Source organism: Coturnix japonica, chromosome 34, assembly GCF_054131305.1.
Source record: "Coturnix japonica strain WE chromosome 34, WE-NBRP24, whole genome shotgun sequence".
NCBI classification, from domain to species: domain Eukaryota; kingdom Metazoa; phylum Chordata; class Aves; order Galliformes; family Phasianidae; genus Coturnix; species Coturnix japonica.
The window spans coordinates 1526784-1548757 of NC_140696.1; the positions used below are offsets into that span (position 1 = coordinate 1526784).

Sequence of the window (21974 nt, forward strand, 5' to 3'; positions counted from 1 at the left end):
TTATATTGCAAGGCTTCACTGATTCTGGGAGAGCCATGGAATGTGCATCAGCAGTGCTGGGAAGATGCAGAAGACGAGCTGCTGGAGCTTTTCTTCTATATCTTCTCATATATATTGAGAATATCTTCTCATAGATATTCTATAATATCTATGAGCTATTACTTCCACGTTGTTTCCCTTTTTGTTCTCTGTGCTTTGTTTCTATGCTGAGGAGAATGAAAAATTAACTCCTGCTTACACTTGCAAGGATTAGTTCCTGAGACTTGGGATGTATGTTGAATGGGTCAGTGAGCTTCAGCTGCCTTTTGATGTCATCTGGATGATGCATTTCAGAAGGATTTCTGAGAAAAGGCTTAGTGTTTGGACCTCACAGTCAGCTGAGATGGCTCCTATGAAGCTATTTGGATACTTTCAAGAACTTTAAACCTGAGAACTCCTGGATGAGTGGTATCTGACATTTACAGATGTTTTGCCCTTAGAATTTCAAGTTTGTTTTCTGATTGCAGTGATGCTTTTAAAGCCCAGGAGGGAGACATGAAGAAAGTTAAGGCGGCTTTTTGTTTAGCTTGCAGTATGCAAGACTTGCTATGAATTGCTTCTGAGCAGACCTTTAATAGAGTGTGGTGTTACCTCTATGTGAGTTACATGCCTACTTTGATCATCAGCCTACTGCTGATGACTTCCATTCCTGTTATGAAGAAAATTCTTTTAACAGGATTTCCCACATATTTGCTTTTAGCTTAGATGAGAGTGGTTTTGATCAGTGCACTGAAATAACTCTTTCTTGTATCCTCTGCAGTCTCACATCACCCAGTCCTGTCCATAGCACGAAGAGTGAATCCACTGTAACCCAGGCAGAGGAGAAAGCAGGGTTTGTGATTATCCATGCTGAGGAAGCAGAAACTAAAACAGGTAGTTTGCTGATACTACTTAACAGCTCGCACTTTCATTGGGATTTATTTGCATTTGTTTACTAAAAAGTTCACCAGAGACTGAAATTAATGTAGCAAATGGGATACTGGGCAACTTCACATAAAGTAAGATCACAAAACTTTTAACAGTACAGTGGTGCCATTAATATGTCAGTGTTTGTGAGGGCTTGCTAACTGATGCTTGGAAAACACCATGCTCTGGAGGTTTAAGAATCACATACAATTTTCACTGTAGAGTCAGTGCTTTAATCACGATATCATTAAGCTGTGTTGGGAGAAAAAATAAAATTCCTAAAGACACAGTCCATGTGAACCTGTAAAGCCTGTGATGCAGAACTTGACTTTTTGGAGGAGTCTGTGTTTACAGTGCATCTGTACATAGGTTGAGTGACTCTTTGAAAAGAGTTGAAGTATTCTTGTGGTGTTTGCATTGATGTTATTGCTGTATTTCCAAAAATGCCTTGTGATATCATCAGTTTACACTTGAAATTTTCGTGCAGATTGAAGAAAATGTTTTCAAAGAAGCTCCTAAGGTGATTTTTTTTATTTTTTTTTTCCCTTTCCAAGAATGCTGCTTAATAATAGCTCTTTCTGGTTAGCTTCTATCCCAACAGCGAATGACAGAAGCTCTCCTAGGAAATGCTTTGCTGCCTCAGCCAGTATAGTCTGATTCAGTGCTCTTCCAAAAGTATTTGATGACTACCTCAGCAGGTGGATTAGCTGGCAGGCCGTGGCAGGCTCTTTCTTAAATTCTTAGCAGCACTCTCTGTGCACTTGCTGCCTGTTCAGCTGTGTACTACAGCTGCGTGTCTGTGGATGCACAGCAGCTTGAGCTGGCTGGTTTCATCTTTGGTTAACTAAGTAGCGACTATAAGTAGCCATAAAACTTCACCAGATACAGTAAAGTTAATGAAGGGGGAGGATACTGATCATCTTTGATGCAGGCATATTCAGGAAAGCTTCCTTTGCATGAAGAATGAGAATTGAGAACTGAGAATCCTTGAAAACAGACAGGATGTCTCACCTGTAGCAGCTTCCTCGATACCCACTAGAACACATGCCAGTTTGTATGTGATTGACATTATGGACAGAGGCAATTACAGTGTTGTGCAAGTCTTTTCTGTCTCTCTGTATGTGATGGCCTCATTCAATTGTTCTTTCTTTCAGAAGAGATAGAATCTCACTTCCAGCCTGAATGGCAAGCAGAGAACCTGGGGTCATGTTTGGAGAATTCGTGGGAGGAGCAGCTATTGGAACAACAGGATCATTTGGAAAAGGAAATGGAAGAAGCAAAGAAGATGATTTCAGGTTTGCAGGTAAGAGATACTATTCTCAGCCAGCTTTTCCATACACATTCATTTTCTTTCTACCTCCGGTGGCGCAGTGGTAGGAATGCCACTTGCAACACCGGGGGCCTGGGTTCGAATCCCCTGTGGCGCAAGTGGTAGAAGTGCCACTCTGCAGCACAGAGGCTCGAATCCTGGGGGTTGGACTCGATGATTTCTAAGGTCCCTTCCCACCTGCACAAGACTGTGATACTGTGATACCAGCTGTAGCTGGGAAGTAAATTATCCTGCAGCTGAGTCTGGAACTTGAGAGCTGAGCAAGAGTCCTGGCCCAGGGAGGTCTCCTGGGGTGATTGTCAAGAGGTCAGTTGCTTAGTGGGGATGGTGGCTCCTCCCTGTGTCTCTGACCTGTGTATATGCTATTGCCATGCAAAGCACACATGTTGCCATGCAGAATGGTAAAGATACAGTAGTGTTTTCCCATGGGCTGAGGTTCCCATTCTTCACCAGGGTACTTAGCAGCCTGCAGGTTTTGCTGGTGGTCTGGAAGAATAGAGCAGCCTTTCTGTGATTTGTGATCAGAAGTAATGCAAGGAGGCAAGAAATGTTGGGAAATCAATCAAGATTCACAGGGTGATCAAGGGTCACATTGGTGTGCATCAGTCTTTCGGTGAACTGGGCTGAACTATGATGCTTAACACACTCCTCTTCAGCCAATGACCATTTATTTGGGGGATCTTTTTCTCACTGCACTGTTCCAGTCCCTCTCTGACCAAATGACCCTCAACCCAATGTGTTTGTGTGATTCTGCCTGGGGAATAAAGCCCCTGTTCCATATGGTAAAGACCCTGAACTCTCTCAGGAATATTCCTTTCTGTTTGTGCTGGGAACCATACTGGCTTTGAATTGTAAATATTTATGTGCCAGTAAACAAAGCAGAGACTGTCTGAGAAGCACAGGCAGCTGGGAGGGTGCTTTCCTTGTGGACAATGGACAGGACACAAAAGACTCTGAAAGAAAATAGGTGCTCATGCACTGGTAAAATCCGGTTGCATTATGTGCCCACTGGGAGCAGGGAGAGACAGTGCAGGAAGGACTGGCATGTCCCGTTCTTCCATCCTTTGGCCCCACATCTCTGGAGTGAGGGTGAGCAGCTGGCATTGCTGCTCCCTTATCATATAGGAGTAGGAAGAGGCAGCTGATATTGCTAGCCAAGAAATTGGATTTGATTAATTGATTATTCTTCAACCTCCTCTTGTTCAATATCTTACAGCCTCCAGTTCATTAGAGTTTGACTGGAATACCGGGGACCTGATGTATGTGTGCCCCATAAGGAGTAAAACCATGACAGCTTTTTATGCTCCTTCTTGCTTGATTGTCCTGCTGGGCAGACTTTGGGATGCACTCAGGGAACAGTTTCCCAAAGAGGTTTTGCATTAACTGAATGCAGATTGCTGGCTGCTTGCTACTCAACAGCAGTTGCAGCACTCTGGGGGGGAAGATTCTGTCAGCAGGCAGAACCTGGCCTGACAGCCTTGAATCTTCTGGAGCTGAACTGGAGTATTGCTGCAAATTATGTTTGTAGCTATAGAGTTGAAACAGAAATAAAATAGAAAAATAATTTAAGAGAAAAAGACATTACTTTGAATTATTGACTGTGAAGCATCCTGGCACATACCTGTATGTCACTGAGTCCTATAAGCCTGAGACAGAAAGGTCACTGTGAAAGCACCAGCTAGAGCAAATCAGTCCTACCAGTCACACTTTCTACAGTACAGGATTATCCATCCTTCAGGCTGGATTCAGTTTACAGTGGAGATTCTCGCATACTCCTGCAGACATGGCCTACTTGGAGCTGCTGAAGGTGTTAACACCATGCTTCTAGAAACTGTTGATATGTCTGACCATTAGCCGGGTCTTTAGCTAGCCTGGTTTTTCCTTTTAAACCTCTGAAGAATTTTTTTTTTTCCTTCATCCTCTCAGGCTTTACTGCTCAATGGATCTTTACCTGAGGATGAGCAGGAAGGGTCCTTTGAACTTTGTGAACATGGAGCCTGCCCGGAAGAGCAGCTGGTGAGAACATAGTTGCATTTAGTTTTCTCTAACTGAGCAGCCCTAGGTAATGTTCTGCCACAGGCAGGTGTTTTACAAAGTAATAATCATGGGTTTTTGTGTTCAGATCATAATCCGAAGTCGTCTGGACCAGAGTGTGGAAGAAAATCAAGACCTAAAGGTCAGAGGAATTTATTTTCTTTTTTCTGTCATGCCTTTAATAACAGGGGCTTAAGGAGCTGCTTATTTGATTTGCCATGTGGGAAAAGGAGAACGTGGACTTGGGTTGATTCTGAACAGATGAAAAGATGCAATTTAATCAAACTCTTTTGGATTTACAGAAGGAGCTGTTGAAATACAAACAAGAAGCTCGAAACCTACAGGGGATAAAGGTAAGGAAAAGGACGCTCCATCAAATATAAACATTAAAGCTCTGGAGTTTGCTACATCCCATAAGTACAAGTAGGGCAATCAGTTTTACACTTCTGTGAAATCCAAGAGAGTAGAAGGAGCTGTAGTAGGGCAGTTGGAGGTAGGGTATCCTGTGCTCTGTTTCTGGTCCTTGGGAGAGACTGCAGCTGAGACAGGCGCTAGGAGTGAGGAGTCCTGGGTTCTGTTTCTGTCTGCAGGGTTGGGGTAGGCACAGTAGAACTGGCCACACAAACTCTTGACAAGAGGTAAAACAGCATAAGAGGTATCCTTGTCCTTTTCAACTGCAGCATTTTTCACCTCTTTGTCTTGTTTTGCTCAGTTTCTCCCTTTAGAGTTATGAACACTCATAATCTGCTCCTGAGTGGAGGTATTTTAGAGCTGCCTGTTAGGCTTCTGAGAAGGAAGACAGCAGCACCTGTCCAAGGCAGAGCTCTCAGTTTCTGGGTAATACTGAGTTAGAAGTTACAGAATTAGTCCTGACTGTGGCCTTTTCGGAGAGGATTTCATTGCGCAATTAGATCATGCTGAGAGTTTGTTTCCTTGTGTCCCTCCCCGACACTGGCCTCTTACTACCCTCTAGCTGCTGTGTGTGTGTAGCTGGAGACACGAGCTGTAGGCTGCTGTAAACACCCTCTAAGACACTGCTGTTTTCTTCCATAAGGGAGAATTGTCAGGACACTTCTGAAACAGAAAGTTCAGGAAGAAGGAGGGAAATCATTCTGTCACAAATGCTAAATGCTAAAACATTAGCAGGGAAATTGCCACTGGGCAAGAGCAAGGCAGAAGGGCTATGAGAGGCTGTTGGGGCAGATGTCTGTATGTCTCCTGTTCTTTCAGGCCTTTGACAACATTTGAGCTCTGGTGCATAAGATCTAGATCACTTTCCATGGAAAGGTCTCTGCCTTTGTCTTGCACTTACCTATCAATGTCTTTTCCTAGGATGCTCTACAGCAGAGGCTGGCTCAACAGGATGCTTCAGTTCTTCAGCTAAAGCAGGAGCTGCTGAGAGCGAACATGGACAAGGAAGAGTTGCACAATCAGAATGTGAGTCACTATGCTGCTGCTGCTGCTATTATTTTAGAAAGAGTTTGGTGGCCCTGGGAATTCCAGCAGCCAAAGGATGGTGTTTGTAGTTTTTGAGGTTATGGGATAGTGAAAGACCAGTCAAAGGTCTGTGCAGTAAACACTGCAGAATCTACAGCCGTCTGTGGAGCTTACCTCATCTTACCTCTGTGTTCCTCACCCCCCACTTCCTGTACTCATGGACCTTCAGCTGAAACAAGGAGGAGATTCCCATTATGTTTTCAGTGCAGTTGCGCTGTTCCTTCCTTATGCTGCTCTCTGCATTTGCAAGTAGAACACTGACAGGTGGAGCTGCAACGTGGTGTTTGCCTGAAGTGCCCTGTTCAAAAGTTTGCTGCGCCAGAAAGTAGACCAGCTCCCTCACACCCTGCCTTCTGTTAGCACAAGGCACAAAGAGGTTGTTGCTAACTCTTCAGGAATGTAGACTTCACACCTAATTGTTGTTTCTGCAGGTTGATCTTCAGAGGAAGGTTGAAGAGAGGAACAGGCTACTGGCAGAATACAAAGTAATGGAATCTCTCTCTCTACTGGGGGCTTTGCTGGGGATGGTATCTGGTGGTTCTCCTGTGAATGTGACTGCTCTCTTCCTGGCACTCATTCACCTCTTGGAATGGCATTGTGGGCAGTGAATAAGTTGCAATAGCCCATGCATGTTTGCTATGAGAAAGAGGGACCAGATAATTCTTGTATTCTGTCCCAAACTCATTTTCATAGTGGATCTTTCATTGTCTTGCTTTTGGCTTGCTGGATGTCTAATGTGCAGAAGCCAGGTTACAGTCTGTCACTCGATTACCTACTGATCCCTCATCAATCTGTTTTCTCTGCATCAGTTGTCCGGCCTCAGTCATGGGCCTTGACTGGCCAGGGAGGCTCCAGGCAACAGTATTATGACTAACCTTTTCAAACAAGGCTTTGATACTCAGATCTAACATCTAGCTAAGCAGATACAGACTGCGTAGGTCAAACTGTAGACAAGCCTTGTCTTGGCAGACTACGTATTCCCTTCCATAATGATGATTGTGAGCCTTACCATGCTTTGATTCCTTTTACAGAAGGAACTGGGCCAGAAGGATCGACATTTACAACAGCATCAAACCAAACTGGATGAAATGCTTAGGCAACTTTCTGAGGCCAGTTACCAGCAGGTGTGGAACCAGGTGGGCTGCTGATGTCTTGGGAGCTGGTACTTACCCTTGGTGGCTCATTTTGTGCTGGTTCTTCTGTTCCTTTTACAGGTGGATTTGGAGCGGGAGCTGGAGCACAAAGAAGCCCTGCTAGCTCACTGCATGAAGAGAGAAGCTGAAGAGGTATGGGAAGCTGAAGCATTTGTCAACATATCACTCTGTTGGACTGGTGTTTCCGTTCAGCACCCTCTAGCTGACTGTCTTTTAGAAATTATATCCATCCTAGAGAGGCCAAGCTCAGTGTAGTCTAATTGACCATGCCCTGAGCAAGGCAGGCTTACTTCACAAAGCATTCATCTTACCAGAGCTCTCAGCAGTTAGCTCACTTGCATAGCTTCTGGTGTCAAAATCATAAGGGATGAAACAATAAGGAAAGCTCAGGATTAAGTGGATATCAAAGATTCCTGGACTCTAGCTTCAGGTCTAATGCAGGCTAGCAGCTAGGCCAGGACTTACCTTCTTATCTCCTCCTCTTCCTGGTGACTCAGCTATTGAGAACTTAGAACTGTTCTGGTAGAAAGAGCACCAGCCCCAGTATCTGTCAGTACCTGCACAGTGATCTCTAGAGTTTTTAACAGGCCTCTGTGGCAGTGGGAAGGCATTTCCTGTCTCTGCCTGTGTTTCTTCACCCACACGTGAGAAATCTCATTTGTGCTCTGGCCTATAGGACTGCCTGCATGCTCCTTAAGTGCATGTACTTACCTACCAGAAAGTATATGAATGTTTTTCATGCCCTCTCATCACACTTTGAAGTTGGCAAACTGAGACCTGTAGGGAATTCCTAACGCTTATATTCCTGGCACCACATGCATCTTCCACTGAACAGGTGATGGCATATAGCAGTCACAATGCTCAGAGTAATGGCTTCCTCCAGACAGCAGGAAAAGGAGCTGCTCCCACAGCCCACCGAGGGGTAAGTGTATGAAGGGATGTTTTCCCAGCCAGATTGAGGCGTGGGCTTCATATGTCCTGGAATCTGTTAAGGGCTATTTCTCCTTTCTGAGGCCTGTGGCTTTAGATAGGAAGAAAGCAGCCTGGAGGTAATCTGATTAACTTTTGGTCTCTTGGCAAGACAAATGACTTGCAGCTTGTTCGTGATGCACTTCGTAGCCTGAGGAACAGTTTCAGTGGCCATGATCCACAGCACCACACTATTGATAGCCTGGAGCAGGGCATATCAAGTCTGATGGAACGGCTACACCGCATGGAGACACAGAAGAGACAAGAGAGAAGGGTAAAGGTTTCCTAGTGCTTGCCTCTTAATTTCTGCCCTTCACACAGAACCTTGAACTGAACTACCACTTCCCAGCTGGGAAGTAATACTTCATTTTCATTCTTTTGGTTTCACATCCCTAGATCCGGGGAAAATCACCAGCAAGCAGAGCAACAAATGAGTGTAGAGACTCCTGGCCTCCAAACTCCAGTAAGCATCTTTCAGTTCCTCTTCTTTCACTTCTGAATTAATTCCTCAGATTTTCTGGGTGAAGAGTAGGATGCAGCATCTTCTTGGGAATCTACCACCTGTTCTGCCCTTCACTTAAGTTTACTATCCCCACTTTGGTCACTTGGCGTCCAAGCAAAGGAAGGAGGTCAGAGATGGTCAGCTTGTTTGTAAAGTACTGTTATGCTGTGAAATGTCTGAACCATTTGGGTAGTACTGTGGTAGAAATAATTACCCATGGGATGAGTTGGAAATATGTTATTTCATCTTTACTGCTGGTTTGCACCATCTAGTGGACACGTAACTGTACAGATGCCTTTCCTCTTGCTTCCCTCGGTGTCTGGCTCCTTTCACGTATGCAGAACAGCACAATTTCAGACATGATGTTTTGTGGCTTCAGCTGCAGCAGCTCCACATTTGCTTTTCATTGTAAAGGCTGTTTGTTTCAAGCTTTGGTTAAAAGTGTTTCCTGGGAAGTCTGTGAGGGAAGCTGTGGAGGTTTCCAGGTACTGGGGAAAGGCAAAGGCCACCTTTCAGCTGCATTGCAGCATCCAGCAGCAGGGTAGCCTGCATCATGTACAGGATGTGCAGGAAAGCAGGACAGATACTCAGAAATCTGAAAGGGAGGCTGGGGAGGATTTGTTGAGTTCTCCCTTCTCTCCTATAAACTGCAGATTTTAGGGTCTCTACACGTGTACTATACCTCTCCCTTTCTCATTAAGGCTTAGCAGGCTTTGTCACCTGTGGTACTGCAGGAAAATTGAGTTTGGCAGCCATAAACCTAAAATCTTTCAGGTGTAAAGAGTTCTAAGAGGTGGCTCCAAAAGTTGTAGAAAACCTATAACTTGGTGTCCGTACTGTTTTCTGCATGCTGAGAGTTGAAATTGTAGAGATCCTCAGTGTGAAGCTTCAGCTTTCAGCACAGAACATTGAAAGGGTATGGGATACTAGGCAGTATCCAGAGGGAGAGAAACACTACTTAGCAAAGAAAAATCTGTGCACAAACACTCATCCTGGTGGAGCTGAGTGGGCAGATGGGGAGGATATAGGTAACCTTTTGCCTTAACGATGGTGATTAATCAGACCATCCTGCTCTACTCATCTGCAAGTGAAGGCAAGTGGTACTGTAGTTAGCCTAAACAGTAGAATGGATTACTCCTCAGTCACCTCTTCTAGAAGGGTTTTCCTGTCATTGCCTGTGGAGTAGATGGTAAGCAACAAGCTGCTCAGTAGGTAGAATAGGAATCCTAGAGAGCACTGGTAGGAAAATCTTACAAGCTAATACATTTGGATTTGTTGTTACCTTAAAATCTAAAGCTTTTCATTAAGCAGAGGAATACCTGGTCCCTCCCAGGGATTGTTACCCTTGTAAGAATCTCATCCCACCTGGAGATTCTTTGTTCTTGATGGCAAGTTTGATGCTAAGAGCACCTCCTGTCTCCTGCTGTGGTGTGAGACAGTTTGTTCTCCTATTATTGTGCTCTGGGCTCTTTCATTTGCAGAACTGCCTCATTCTCACAGCACACCTGTGATGAGTACCAGTGCCTGCACCAAAGTGTTGTACTTCACTGACCGATCCCTCACACCTTTCATGGTCAACATACCAAAGAGGTGAGATTTAGTTTTGCCTTGCTTCTGTTATTTGGGAGATGCTTGTTTTCCTTGAAAATATTAGTCTGATCTCTTCTGGGTATGGTCACCACTAGCACAGGTTCGCTTTGCGTTAACTTAGGCACTAGGTTTTATACCACTGAATGAGGATAATTGCCTAAAGCAGTCCCCTAGCTGACACTTTTTTGTTTTTAGAGCTCTAGGAAATTTGTTGGTTTTTAACTAATTTCAAAGAGAAGGCATCCAAACAGTTCTATTCTGGCATGTAGCATGAAGTACAGGACCCCTGTGCCAAAAAACACATCAGTCAATGAAAATGGGAAAGGGAGAAAGGCTGTTTTGAGGTGGTTCCTAGAAAACTAGGAGGAAATTCTTCCTCTGAAGAAGACCTTGGGGTTGACAGGTGTGTTCCTGGAGGGGTACAGTCTTGTGGCTGATGTTCTGAGTATTTAGCCTGACTTGTGCTGTGCCCCTGCATGTCATACAATAACACTTGAGATAAAGCCTGTCCAGTGTACTATGGAATAGTTTTGGACTCTTTTTGCAGGTTAGGGGAAGTGACACTGAAGGATTTTAAGGTAGCTATTGATCGTGAAGGAACACACCGGTACCACTTCAAAGCCCTGGATCCAGAGTTTGGCACAGTCAAAGAGGAGGTAGGTGTGGAATTTAACTGTTGGCCAGTGCTGAGTTTAGTGTTGTGACACAGCCCTGGAGACCTTGGACACATCACCTCTAAACTAAAAAAATCTTTGAGCGTGTCTTCAAGCAAACTGCCAGTTTTCACAATTGTAGGTTAAGCTCCTCTTCTAAGAAGCTAAAAATGGGATATTTTCATCTGCAGCCAGAGCAAAGATACTAACATGATTGCTTGTCTGGGGTTTCCAGAGCCCTGTAGGCAAAGGCTGTTGGCAAAATACAGGCTACACTTCTGGCTCTTATAGTGGCTTTATGAAATCTGTTGCAACATTTATTTAAAAAAAAAAACAAAAAAACATCCTCCTACTTCATTTTAAAGGTCTTTCAGAGGTGGCCATGTTTGTGGCACCTTTTCCTTTGTGTGCTGCACTATACCACTGTCTGAGCTTAGGCTGGTGTTGGTATGGATTGGATTCATTAAAGGTTGTTGAGGGTGGTTCCTGTTTCACAAATTGATGAAGACAAGTGCGAAGGGTTACCTTCCCTTGGGGACAGTCAGCCGACTAGTTAGCTATTCTGCAGAAACAGATGGGAATTGGATTCTGATGGATAAGAAGGGGCATGTTTCCTGTGTTTATTTTTTTCTAACAACAACAAAAAAAATCATGACTGTAAAGTTTTGAACTAGTTTTGAACTTAAAATCTGAAAACACTGAGATGTGTATCAGTATTGGGTGAGGTGTAAGTTATGTGAGCTGTGTTGTAGAATTGTAACTAGGATCTCTGACTTGGTATCTGCCTCTAATACTATTCACATGTGGGAGAGCAGTGTCCAGACTTCAGATGTGACTGGACTCTTTTTTCATAGGTATTCCATGATGATGACATCATTCCTGGTTGGGAGGGGAAAATTGTGGCCTGGGTGGAAGAAGACCATGGGGAGAATTAATCAAGCTTTTAGGTCTTGTCACTATGGAAACCTGTAACTGGCTGCTGAGCTCAGAGAATGACCAAAAAGCATGTGTGCTGGAAGGAGTCCAACTCAAGCTGCCAAGAGAAAGGGCTTCTCTGCAAACAACGGGTAGTGCATGTTGTGTGCATGGAGGCCTGGCATGGACACCTGACCTTCTGTGGCCAAATACAGACACCGTTGTGGGACTGAAACAGTTATCTGTGGGAAAGAAACACCTTGCTTGTTCCTGTCAACTAAACCCTAAAGGCCTTAATGATGCATCCTTTCCCCTGCTTCTCCATTCCTGCTGTATGTGCTGCAGTCCATGAGCTGAGCATCTCACCTCTGGTTTGTTGTACAAAGTGTTGCATAAATCTACACTGATAGCAGAAATATGAAGTTTTGCCTTTGTGAGTCAGAAGAAACGGCTAGATTATGTGAGCAGAAGGTTTGACCAGCTTTGGTCTTGAACTTGCATGTGTTGCAGGAGCAGAGTGAACTTTGTGGACAGTCCAGACTGAGCGGACCTGGGGAAGGAAGACAGTCTTCTGGAGGTTTTATGCATGATCTGAAGCAAAGATCATCTGCTTGGCAAAGCTCCCTTTCTTCCAGATTCAGGCTTCTGGTTCCTAGCCCTGCTTCTCCCGCCTGTCCCCCAAAGATGTACTTCTGAGGTCCTCTGGGTTTGTTTTGTTGCCAGGGGACTGTGGGATCTTGGTACTTGCTTTTCTGCTGAAAGTTTTCATTTGGGGAGGCAGGAACTGCAATCAGCTGCTTCCTCAAGGTACTTTTGACACCCCTCCCCCCCCCCCCCCTCTTTGTTAAGCCCTGTCTGCCTTCTTTCTTAGCACAGCAACTGATTGTCAACTCCTGTGCACAGGCATCACTGTGCTACTGTCTGCTGATTGCCAGAGCCACCAAACATAAATACACTTATAGGATAAGTCCTATCAGTGGCACCATTTCCTTGCTATGCCTACTGCTGGGGCTTCTGAAAGACTGGACGATTGAGAGCCCTCAGATCCCTAAGGCTTTTGTGGGGATTGTTTGTTTTGGCTTTTGTTTGTTCTGTTTTTCCCCTGCTTTGCTCTGTCCTCCTGCTACCTGTCAGCTCCACTTGCGCAGCGCTGGCTCCGGTCTGCAGCAGGCACTGTTGACTTTAAAGTTCAAATGGCAAGTCAAGGCTCTGCTCATTCTTGGTCTGTGTGGCCCTTTCACGGCCTGCCCACATGTCTGTACCGTGCATGAGGCTGGGAGAGGGTGAACCTGGTTTTACTGTTTTATATTAACACATCCCTCTGTAAATATGTTACTGTTTGGAATTATTTTGTACCAGTTTACATTGTCTGATGACCGTGGATATTTTTATACCAGTGCAAGTGCTTTCTGTATATTTCTGCACGCATTATATGGTGTTTTTCTCTCTGGTGGATCCTGAGATGTTTTGTATTGTCTTCTGTTCACACAACACTGGGTTTGACTTTATTTTACTTTGGAAATTCAACTAGTTCCCACTGGATTTTATGTTTTGCCCGCTTGTACAAGCAAGAAAGAGCTGAAGGGTTTTACAGGGCCCTGTGCCAGCCTGGCAAAGGGCAGCACAGCTGCTGCTCTGCATGATTTGTTGTGGTGACTTTTTCTTTATGGACAGAGGCTGGTATCAGTAGAAAAGCTCATCAGCGTGTAAATGCATCAATAGCTGCAGGCAGGGGAACACATCTCGCTTGGAAAAGAAGGATTTTCGTCCCCCCTGGAAATAGTTTTCTGATGCTTGTGTTTCAGTGGGTTGTTAAATACAGCATGGGGTTGTTCTATTGGAATCAGTTGTAATTCAATTGCAGTTTGTTTCTCAAGCGTTTCATCGAGTTTTGCTCATTGGTTCTATTTCAGCCAAGGGTCACACACCCAGGACAGGATTTTATGGAGACAGTTCTCAAGGTCTGTAGCTGCCACTTCATGTTGTTTGATGGCGGAGCTGTTATCAGAGCTTCTAAGGGATACCTTGCCCTTTTGGTACCCAGTTTGCAATGGGAAAGGAGCTGTTGTATCTACATGAAATGGTGCTGCCACCGCAGTCACTTCAGCGGGTTTGTTTTGTAAACGTGCTCTTCATGCTGCACGCGGGACCTCCGCTCCGTTGGCTGGAATCCGTATTTATTTCTGCCTGTCTGCCAACTTACTGCCCGCTCCCATACTTTTAAGCTGACGCTGTACCCCGTTATACGTTACATTATATTTTCGTATTAACTCGACCTGGTGCTCATCATTTTCTGTGCGAGCTGCCTTAAGGAGCGCGGCGGGACGCGGCGCATGCCCACACGGCGTCACTCCGCGCCTCCCCCCCCCCCCCCCCCCCTCCGTCCGCGCTTTACTGCAGCGCAGCAGTGTCGTGCGGGCCGTGCGGCGCCGCGCCCGGACGGAGGAGGTCACCGAGCGGCGGAGCGGTGCTGCGGTGCGGTGCGGTGCGGCGGCTCCGGTGCAGTATGTGGCGGGTGTTGGCGCAGCGCGTAGCCCCGGGGGCCGCGGGGTTGGCGCGGGGCTGCCGGGCGCTCAGCTCCGCCGGGGCCGGTCGCGCGGCGGCGGTGGGCGCCGTGTCTCGGGGCCGCGGTCCGGCACTGAGGCCCAACGAGCTGCTGCCGCCTCCCGCCTGGCCCCGCTTCGTGCCGTGCCGCCGCTGCAGCCTGCCGGCGCACCAGAAGGTGAGAGCTCTGCCGCCCGCTCCGAGCCCCGCTCGGCATTGCGGGCCCTCCACCCCTCCTGCCCGCGCTCCCCGAGCCCCGCTACCGCCCGCCGTTCCTCCGGCGCCCTTAGGCCCGTTCTGTACAGCTCCCCCGCTTAGCGCCATCCCACCTTCCTGCCCCGCCGGGAGGTGGCAGTCGGGCTGTTCCTGCCGTCCCGCCCTGCCCCGAGCTCCGGCTCCGGGGGCTGCTCGTGCCGTGACGCTGCTCCTCCCCCTGCAGGTGGCATTGCCGGCGCTGTCCCCCACGATGCAGATGGGCACCATCGCGCGCTGGGAGAAGAAGGAGGGCGACAAGATCAGCGAAGGGGATCTCATCGCGGAGGTATCGGAGGGCGCGGGGTGTGCCGGGCTTACACTGGGCTGCGGGTGTGCTCTGGGTTCTGTCACTGCCCGCCCTCTCTTGAGCACGTTTTGTGAAGATCTTGCTGGAGATGGATTACCTGCAGCCTGCCAGGACTGGCTGCTGGGTTTGTTCCTTCTGTGCAGGAGGAGCACCCACCCCTTCCGAGAGGAATCCTCTCCCGAGCTGTTGGTTTGTGCCAGGGCTCTGTGCTCCCAGACCCCACGTTATGGCACTGGAGGGCTCTGAGCTCACGGCTGTTCCCTTTCCATAACAATGTCCTGTTCTTTCTTTGAAAGGTGGAGACGGACAAAGCAACAGTTGGCTTTGAGAGTTTGGAGGAATGCTACCTGGCCAAAATCCTGGTACCGGAGGGAACAAGAGATGTTCCTATTGGGGCCATAATATGTATCACAGTAGAGAAGTATGTATTTTCCAAACCCTTTAGTTGAATTTTCTCTGTTGGGGCTTTGTGTGTGCCCTGTGCTAAAGGCCATGACAGTGTCATTGGTCTGATTGTTTGGTTTTTTTTAGGCCTGAACATGTCGATGCCTTTAAAAATTACACTCTGGATTCTGCAGCATCTGCTCCCCCTGCAGCCTCAGTGCCTCCTCCTCCAGCTGCAGCACCCTCACCCCCACCTCCGCCTTCTCCTCAGGCTCCTGGCAGCTCTTATCCTCCTCACATGCAGGTAACAGAGCATTATTAACCATCTGAGGTTTGTTGCATGCTTTTTCTTTTTTTTTGGCCTCATTTGATTTAGGACGTTTTGTCATAAATACTGTCAGGAACAGGAGAGCATTAGCTACAACCACAGGAGCACATGGCTCTCAAAGTGGTGTGTGCTTAAAGCAGCTGTTTGTGGTGGTCCCAGAAAGTTTTCTTATTACAATGATTTTTGTTATCCCAGCTGCTGGTAGGAGATAACTTGTTTCTCGTGGCTACTTGAGCAGATGAGAAAAAAACTGCTGCATTCCTTTGGTTTGGACAGCTCTGATATAAAAAGACTTTGTACTTAGTGTGAGTGGCCTGAGGGCCCTGCTCAGATCTCAGCAGAACCCAGAAGTCTGTGATACTCTGAACATACCAGATGTGTCTGTGAGCAACTGAAAATGAGCTCTATTTGTGGATAATCTGTTTGCTTAGATACTGAAGTGTGCATCCATCGTTGTTCTGTCTGAGCACTTTATAGCAGGGTAGTTCTGTGATGTTAATTTGAAACCCGAGATCCAAAATATCTCCTTTCACAGTTAAAGACGTGCAGAAACTGATTTGTCTGAGATGCTATGGAAAGTCAATACATGAACTGGGTATTAATTCAGTGCTTCTTGATCTGACTTGAATTCAGCTACTTGGTTAATTGCATTATCTGCCCAGTTCTGTTCTAAAGCTGTTATGTGTGCTGTGTTTGTTTTACACAGTATGTGTCTAAACCTACAGCACATTTAAGCGCTTAGTGGAAGACAAGTCTGTATAGCTGTTACAGGAACGAGGCATGTTTGTCAGAGTCAAAAGTAACTTGCTGTAGCCTTCCTTTGAGCCTTACAGACAGCAGCTGCAAGACTGTCCCCAGGGATGATGGTACTAATTATCTAGATTTCTTCATTTTTGCATTTGCTTGTTTTCTTGCCTTGACAAAAGAAGCCAAACTTGAGATACAGCACGAAACTGTGCTTTGCTGTAATGGAAACAGATCTAAGAGTGTGTTAAACGTTTTCTGCTCCTTTACGTTGGCATCATTTAGTCAAGAGTTCTCGACTATGTCACTGTTCCTTTTGAGTCTCCAAAATCTGATGCATTCGTACTCTGGCTTACAGGTTGCTCTCCCAGCTCTGTCACCCACCATGACAATGGGCACAGTGCAGAGATGGGAAAAGAAGGTCGGGGAGAAACTGAACGAGGGAGACTTACTAGCAGAAATTGAGACAGACAAAGCCACAATAGGTGAGTCAACTCCAAAGGCAAGAACAGATGAGGGAGGATCTAGAGGAGCCTCTGTGCTGGCTGTTCCCCAGCTGCTCAGGACATGAAGATGTGGGGCAGTTAAAAAGTGTTTTGTTGCTCTCATGCTGCTGGAGAGAGAACCACTGGAGCTCCCAGAAATAACTGTTTGCCCATCAGTCCCTGGTAGGAATGTACAGTGCACAAGAGATATTTCCTACCTTTTACACTGAAAAAATAAAAAAAAAGAATTGTCTACCAGATACAGACACAGCTTTAGTTACTGAAGTCTTTCAGAGTTACTGTTTGGTGTGACAGGCACCAAAACAATTTTGTTTCTTTCCCCTTCAGGCTTTGAAGTACAGGAGGAAGGCTACCTGGCAAAAATATTGGTGCCTGAAGGAACAAGAGATGTGCCATTAGGAACAACCCTATGCATCATTGTGGAGAAGGAGTCTGATATTCCTGCCTTCGCTGACTACCAAGAGACTGCAGTAACTGACATGAAGGCACAAGTTCCACCTCCTCCTCCACCAGTAAGGACCCTTCTTAGGCAGGGAGAAAAGTTACAGGGACGATTAAGAGTCACTGGCTGGGTCTGAAGTGTGGTGCTGGTTAGACTGTGAAGCCCTGACTCCAGTAAAGTTTATGATTCTGTGAGTGCAAGGCTAACTTGTGCATTTGTGATAGAGATCACTTCTTAGGTCAACTAGTTGGCCCTCCAAAAACTAGAACAACATTTGTTATGAATGCTTCTTGACCTATTGCTCTTACCAGTTCCGATGCCTCCCTGAAAACTGAGGGCATAAAATTCATTATTTTACTGTTTCGGTGTATAATTAAATAGGTTGGTTGACATCCTGCACTGGAAGTTTCCGATGTAATTTCCAGTGCAAGAAGCCTTTCTGAATCCTTTTAGATTACAGATTAGTTCTGTTATTCCCTTGACTAACTGTTTTGCAAAACAGTCATGAAGCTGATGGCTTTGTTTGTTCTATTAAGGTGGTGGCAACTCCTGCTGCTGCTGCTCCTCCTCCCCAACCTGCTGCTCCTCCAGCTCCAACAGTCCCCACAGCTGGGCTGCCTCCCCGGAAGGGAAGGATCCTGGTTAGTCCCCTAGCAAAGAAACTGGCAGCAGAAAAAGGAATTGATCTTTCACTAGTGAAAGGTAAGGTGCTCTCACTGTCAGGTGTTTGTTTGTCCCTCTAGCTGCATATTTGTCTATTCTTTGCTTTCTTCCCTGCTGGGAACATCCTTGCTGTGCAGCTGTCCCCACCAATCTCTGTTGAACGAAACCTCCTTGAGAAGCAATGCCCTTTTGCTACTAATCCTCTTACATTTTTCTTTGACACCTTCAGGTACTGGACCAGATGGTAGAATCACAAAGAAAGATGTGGAGTCATTTGTGCCGCCAAAGGTTGCCCCAGTGAGTAGACTTCAGGTCATTAACAATGGGTATGCAGAACAATCATCTGGCAGGATTTGCCATTTTAGGAACTTCGTAGCTGTGTATATCAGTATCATGTTTCAAAATCACTCAAGTACTACACTTAATAATCAGTAGTAGGGTTTGGCATGAATCTAGTTGTGGCCAGAGATTGAATAAGTGTCTGTTGCTCTGAAGCAAGAGACAGCATAGCCTCAGTGCTTGCCTCACGTACTGAGCTACTCTGCAATTGATATTTGTATGGTCCTATCAACAGTGCTGTCCTTCTCTGGTTGTAGGCTCCAGCAGTAGAAGCAATACCTGCAGCTGCTGCAGTTGCAGCAGCACCAGCGGGGACCTTCACAGATATCCCTATCAGCAACATTCGGAGGGTGAGAATATTTTTGCCATTCCTGGCACTGTGATTTGCAATCTAGAGTTTCCTAAATCCGTTTATTTTCATCTCTGTCGTGTACCTACAGGTCATTGCTCAGCGGTTGATGCAGTCTAAACAAACAATACCTCACTACTATCTTTCTGTTGATGTAAACATGGGAGAAGTACTGGTGCTACGAAAAGAGCTTAATCAGGTGAAGTATTTGGGGAGCCATGGTGAAGCTGCATTCTCTCACAGGTTTGCCAACCGTTTTTTGGTGATATGTCAGTTTGACTTGGAGAAAAATAGTCCTTTCAGTGTCTTACCTTCGTGTTGTGGATCAGCTTTGGACTGTCAGTGACAGGAGAACTATTACCAAGGGGCAGTGCACTGACATCGAACTTCCCTAAGAGAGCCACTCTGTGCTCTGTGTGGTTGTGTCCTGTTCTTTCAGACAAAAAGTAGGGAAAAAGATTGAAAAGGTGTTTAAGACGAGAAAGGGTAAAAACTTGAAGCAAAATATATTAATTATAAGCTAAGACTGGGGAAAATAGACACTAAAAAATTGTGCCCTAAATTGTAAAGGAGGTGTATTCACCTCCTACGTTATCTTGGCACTTCTGATATTAATGTTTACAGTTAGTATGACTGTTTTCTTACGTTTTCTCTAAACAAGGCTCCATGGCAGCGACTATCCAAATTATTTAACGTGTGAGGGACAAACTGACAACTCGTATTTCTTCATTTACAGGTGGTCTCGGATAATGTTAAGCTTTCTGTCAACGACTTTATAATTAAAGCTTCTGCTCTGGCGTGCTTGAAAGTGCCTGAGGCAAATTCTTCATGGATGGACACAGTTATTAGGCAGTAAGTTTATGGTACGGTCGAAGCCAGAAACTTTATTTGTTCAGTAGAGAGTTCGTGGCACAATAGCAGATGATCTGGTGATATTTCAAGAAGGGAGGGGAGCAGGTTTTGTACAAAGATCAAGGGGGTTCAATCCAATTGCTGAGAATCTTGTGTCTGAGGTTGGTGCACAAGGTGAAATAGTTGTTGCAAAGTGAATATTAACTTAGAATTGTCTTAATGTTTTTTATTATCTTTTTTTCTTTGTCTTGCTTGAGTAACTGACATCTCTGTTGTGTCTTGCAGAAATCATGTAGTGGATGTTAGTGTTGCAGTGAGCACTCCTGCAGGGCTTATAACTCCTATTGTGTATAATGCACATATAAAGGGCCTGGCTTCTATCAGTAAGGACGTGGTCTCTTTGGCAGCGAAAGCCCGAGAAGGTAAACTTCAGCCACATGAATTCCAGGTGAGGAACTACATTTGCTATTACTGCTGCCATTGGCTTCTGTCCATGTTCAGAATGAGCAAAGCCTGTCTTGTGATATTTCAGTCATTCTACGTGAAACACCTCTTCTGACTTTTCTGTGAATGTCTTCCTGTAGGGTGGTACTTTCACAATTTCCAATTTAGGAATGTATGGGATTAAGAATTTCTCTGCCATAATCAATCCGCCTCAAGCCTGCATCCTTGCAGTTGGTTCCTCAGAGCAAAGGCTGGTGCCAGCTGACAATGAGAAAGGGTAAGTAACCAGAATTCCTCTGGTTCTGCATTCTGCTTCTGGATTCAAACTCTGAAATAACAGCTATAAACACGGTTGTGTTTTTCCCTTGTAGAAAAGGAGTTATTACGGTCTGCTTTCCAGTGTGAACGTTTTGTCCAGTGCCTACAGGGAGACAGAATCTGTCTCCAAGCTCTGTTGTCGTTGCCAGTTCTCTGACAAAAGCAGTTTGGCTTTGTTAGCGTTACCACCTTTGGCAGCAATTTGTAGAGAATTCTGCGAATGTTTTTTTGTTTCCTTTCTTTTCCAGATTTGATGTGGCCAGTATGATGTCCGTTACACTGAGCTGTGACCATCGTGTTGTAGATGGAGCTGTTGGAGCACAGTGGCTTGCTGAATTCAAGAATTTCCTTGAAAAGCCAGTAACCATGCTGCTATAATTGAAACATGCAAAGCAAAATGTTCCTGGATCACACTGTTCTGTTTTAAACGAGCTATTTAGACTTTAGTATTCAGACTTATTAAAAGAGTTCCTTTTTTTTTTTTTTTTAATTTTAAATATGTATTATATTATCTGGTAACGTTCTTACCAGTCTGTACAGAGAAAAGGTTTGCAGAAATGCTATTCAAGGCAATATTACAGCTGTACTGTATGTTTATACAGTTGGTTAACTTGCAAACTCTTTCAAAACAGTTTAGCATCCCCGATTTCAAAATGATCCAGGCAGTGTGTGTGCTGCCATCTGTTTCTAAACTATGTTGGATGAGGTGGGGTGCACAGCAGGTGATTTCACAGCCTCTGTTCTCAGAAATTTGAATTGCAAACATCTCTTCACAGGAGTTCAGATGAGATGGTAACTGAAACACAGAAGCTGAATTCCCTTATTCTGTTCTCCTGCTGGGATGGGGTGGCAATGGCAGATGCACTAAAGGGACTGAAGCCGCTGGGAATAATTTCTCAAAGGCCAAGTGTTAGCATTCCAAGTCTCTTTTGGAATTTAGCACTGGTTTGGAACTTCTCAGCTTTGGGATCCCTTCTGAGCACTTTAAAGGTGAAAGAACACCAATACCTGTGGTATCATATCTCAGATACCACAGGGAACGTGCTGTCTTGTTGTAGACTTTCACTTACGTGTGCTTCTCATATGAAGACTCTTTAATTGCTTTTCCTCTTGCTGAGTTAGTATCAGACTATGATGCCATGGAAGTAACTTTTGCAGAATTTTCAAGAGACTTTGTGTGTTGGAACCCATGTAGGCAAATGGCACATGCTCATAATCCCACCCCTGGGTGTTAATCATGTGGTGACACAAACATTTGACAACTTTTTCAGGCATTCTAACATAGGAAGCTCTGCATTAGTCACTGTACTAAAGTTCTTCCCTGAACTGTCTGTGTTGTTCCAGCCTCAGTGAGCAGCAGAATGTGCTATCCGTGTATATATTGTATGTGAGATGTTGGAATTGCTTGTTGGACTTGAGTCCAGTTACCCCAGTCATTGTATCCTGAAAGGGGTGCAGTGCTGAATGTGCTTAAATTCCACTTTCCACATGGAAACATTCATGTAAAAAGGAGGGTTGTGTAGTAACTTCAGCGTGACCTGGAGAATTGAACAGGGGGGAGAAGTGAACCAAAAACTGAACCAAAAACCAAAAACAGATGAAGCTGATCTGTCGTTCTGTGTATCGCATTAAGTACAGTCCCCTGTAAAGTTCTGATACAAAACTCACTAAAGATATTGAAAGAACATACTGTGGAAATTAAATATTTTTGTGGGAACTATTTAATGTCTGGTTGCTGTGTTAGCTGGTTTTCATGCCTGGCTTAAGCAAAAAAAAAAGTGCATTATGTTTTTGGGTTCTTTTTTAATGTTCTAAAATATCTGGGTTCCAGACCTGCTCTTGTGAACCTACGTTCTATTAAAAGTTTTGAATTGACAACTACTAAAACATGTTGCAGTGCTTTTCTGTTG

At 45.3% G+C, this 21974-nt stretch overlaps 2 protein-coding genes across 28 annotated transcripts in view; both read left to right on the top strand.

Moving 5' to 3' along the window:
- Positions 1-13050, top strand: part of DIXDC1 (DIX domain containing 1) — a 33237-nt gene extending 20187 nt beyond the window's left edge. For 6 of the 23 annotated variants that reach the window (XM_015883815.3, XM_085525828.1, XM_015883813.3 and 3 more), the window contains 15 exons: positions 800-912; positions 2100-2248; positions 4202-4291; positions 4398-4451; positions 4612-4662; positions 5642-5746; positions 6238-6291; positions 6838-6942; positions 7021-7092; positions 7796-7882; positions 8042-8203; positions 8326-8392; positions 9913-10021; positions 10569-10677; positions 12100-13050. In XM_015883815.3, the coding sequence (XP_015739301.1) occupies positions 800-912; positions 2100-2248; positions 4202-4291; positions 4398-4451; positions 4612-4662; positions 5642-5746; positions 6238-6291; positions 6838-6942; positions 7021-7092; positions 7796-7882; positions 8042-8203; positions 8326-8392; positions 9913-10021; positions 10569-10677; positions 12100-12285 (1513 nt within the window). In that variant the 3' untranslated portion in view covers positions 12286-13050. Of the gene's footprint in view, positions 1-799; positions 913-2099; positions 2249-4201; positions 4292-4397; positions 4452-4611; positions 4663-5641; positions 5747-6237; positions 6292-6837; positions 6943-7020; positions 7093-7795; positions 7883-8041; positions 8204-8325; positions 8393-9912; positions 10022-10568; positions 10678-11528 lie in introns of all 23 variants that reach the window. The other 17 variants (XM_085525833.1, XM_015883818.3, XM_085525840.1 and 14 more) reach the window with 7 other exon arrangements.
- Positions 13051-13966: 916 nt separating this feature from the next.
- Positions 13967-21951, top strand: DLAT (dihydrolipoamide S-acetyltransferase). 5 transcript variants are annotated; one of them, XR_014938196.1, is made up of 14 exons: positions 13967-14311; positions 14573-14674; positions 14992-15116; positions 15227-15383; positions 16510-16636; positions 16985-17169; positions 17636-17801; positions 17992-18059; positions 18359-18451; positions 18542-18693; positions 19187-19313; positions 19588-19750; positions 19887-20023; positions 20313-20561. XR_014938196.1 is itself a non-coding variant. In XM_015883821.3 (14 exons), exons 1-14 carry the CDS (start codon positions 14096-14098, stop codon positions 20440-20442), a joined length of 1893 nt encoding a protein of 630 aa, XP_015739307.2. In that variant the 5' UTR covers positions 13969-14095; the 3' UTR covers positions 20443-21951. The 5 variants fall into 5 exon arrangements, 2 of the variants coding, with proteins under 2 accessions (XP_015739307.2, XP_085381981.1); XR_014938195.1 differs by having other exon boundaries at positions 13968-14311; positions 19187-19302; positions 20313-21951; XR_014938194.1 differs by having other exon boundaries at positions 13968-14311; positions 18542-18649; positions 20313-21951.
- The last annotated feature ends 23 nt before the right edge of the window (positions 21952-21974 follow it).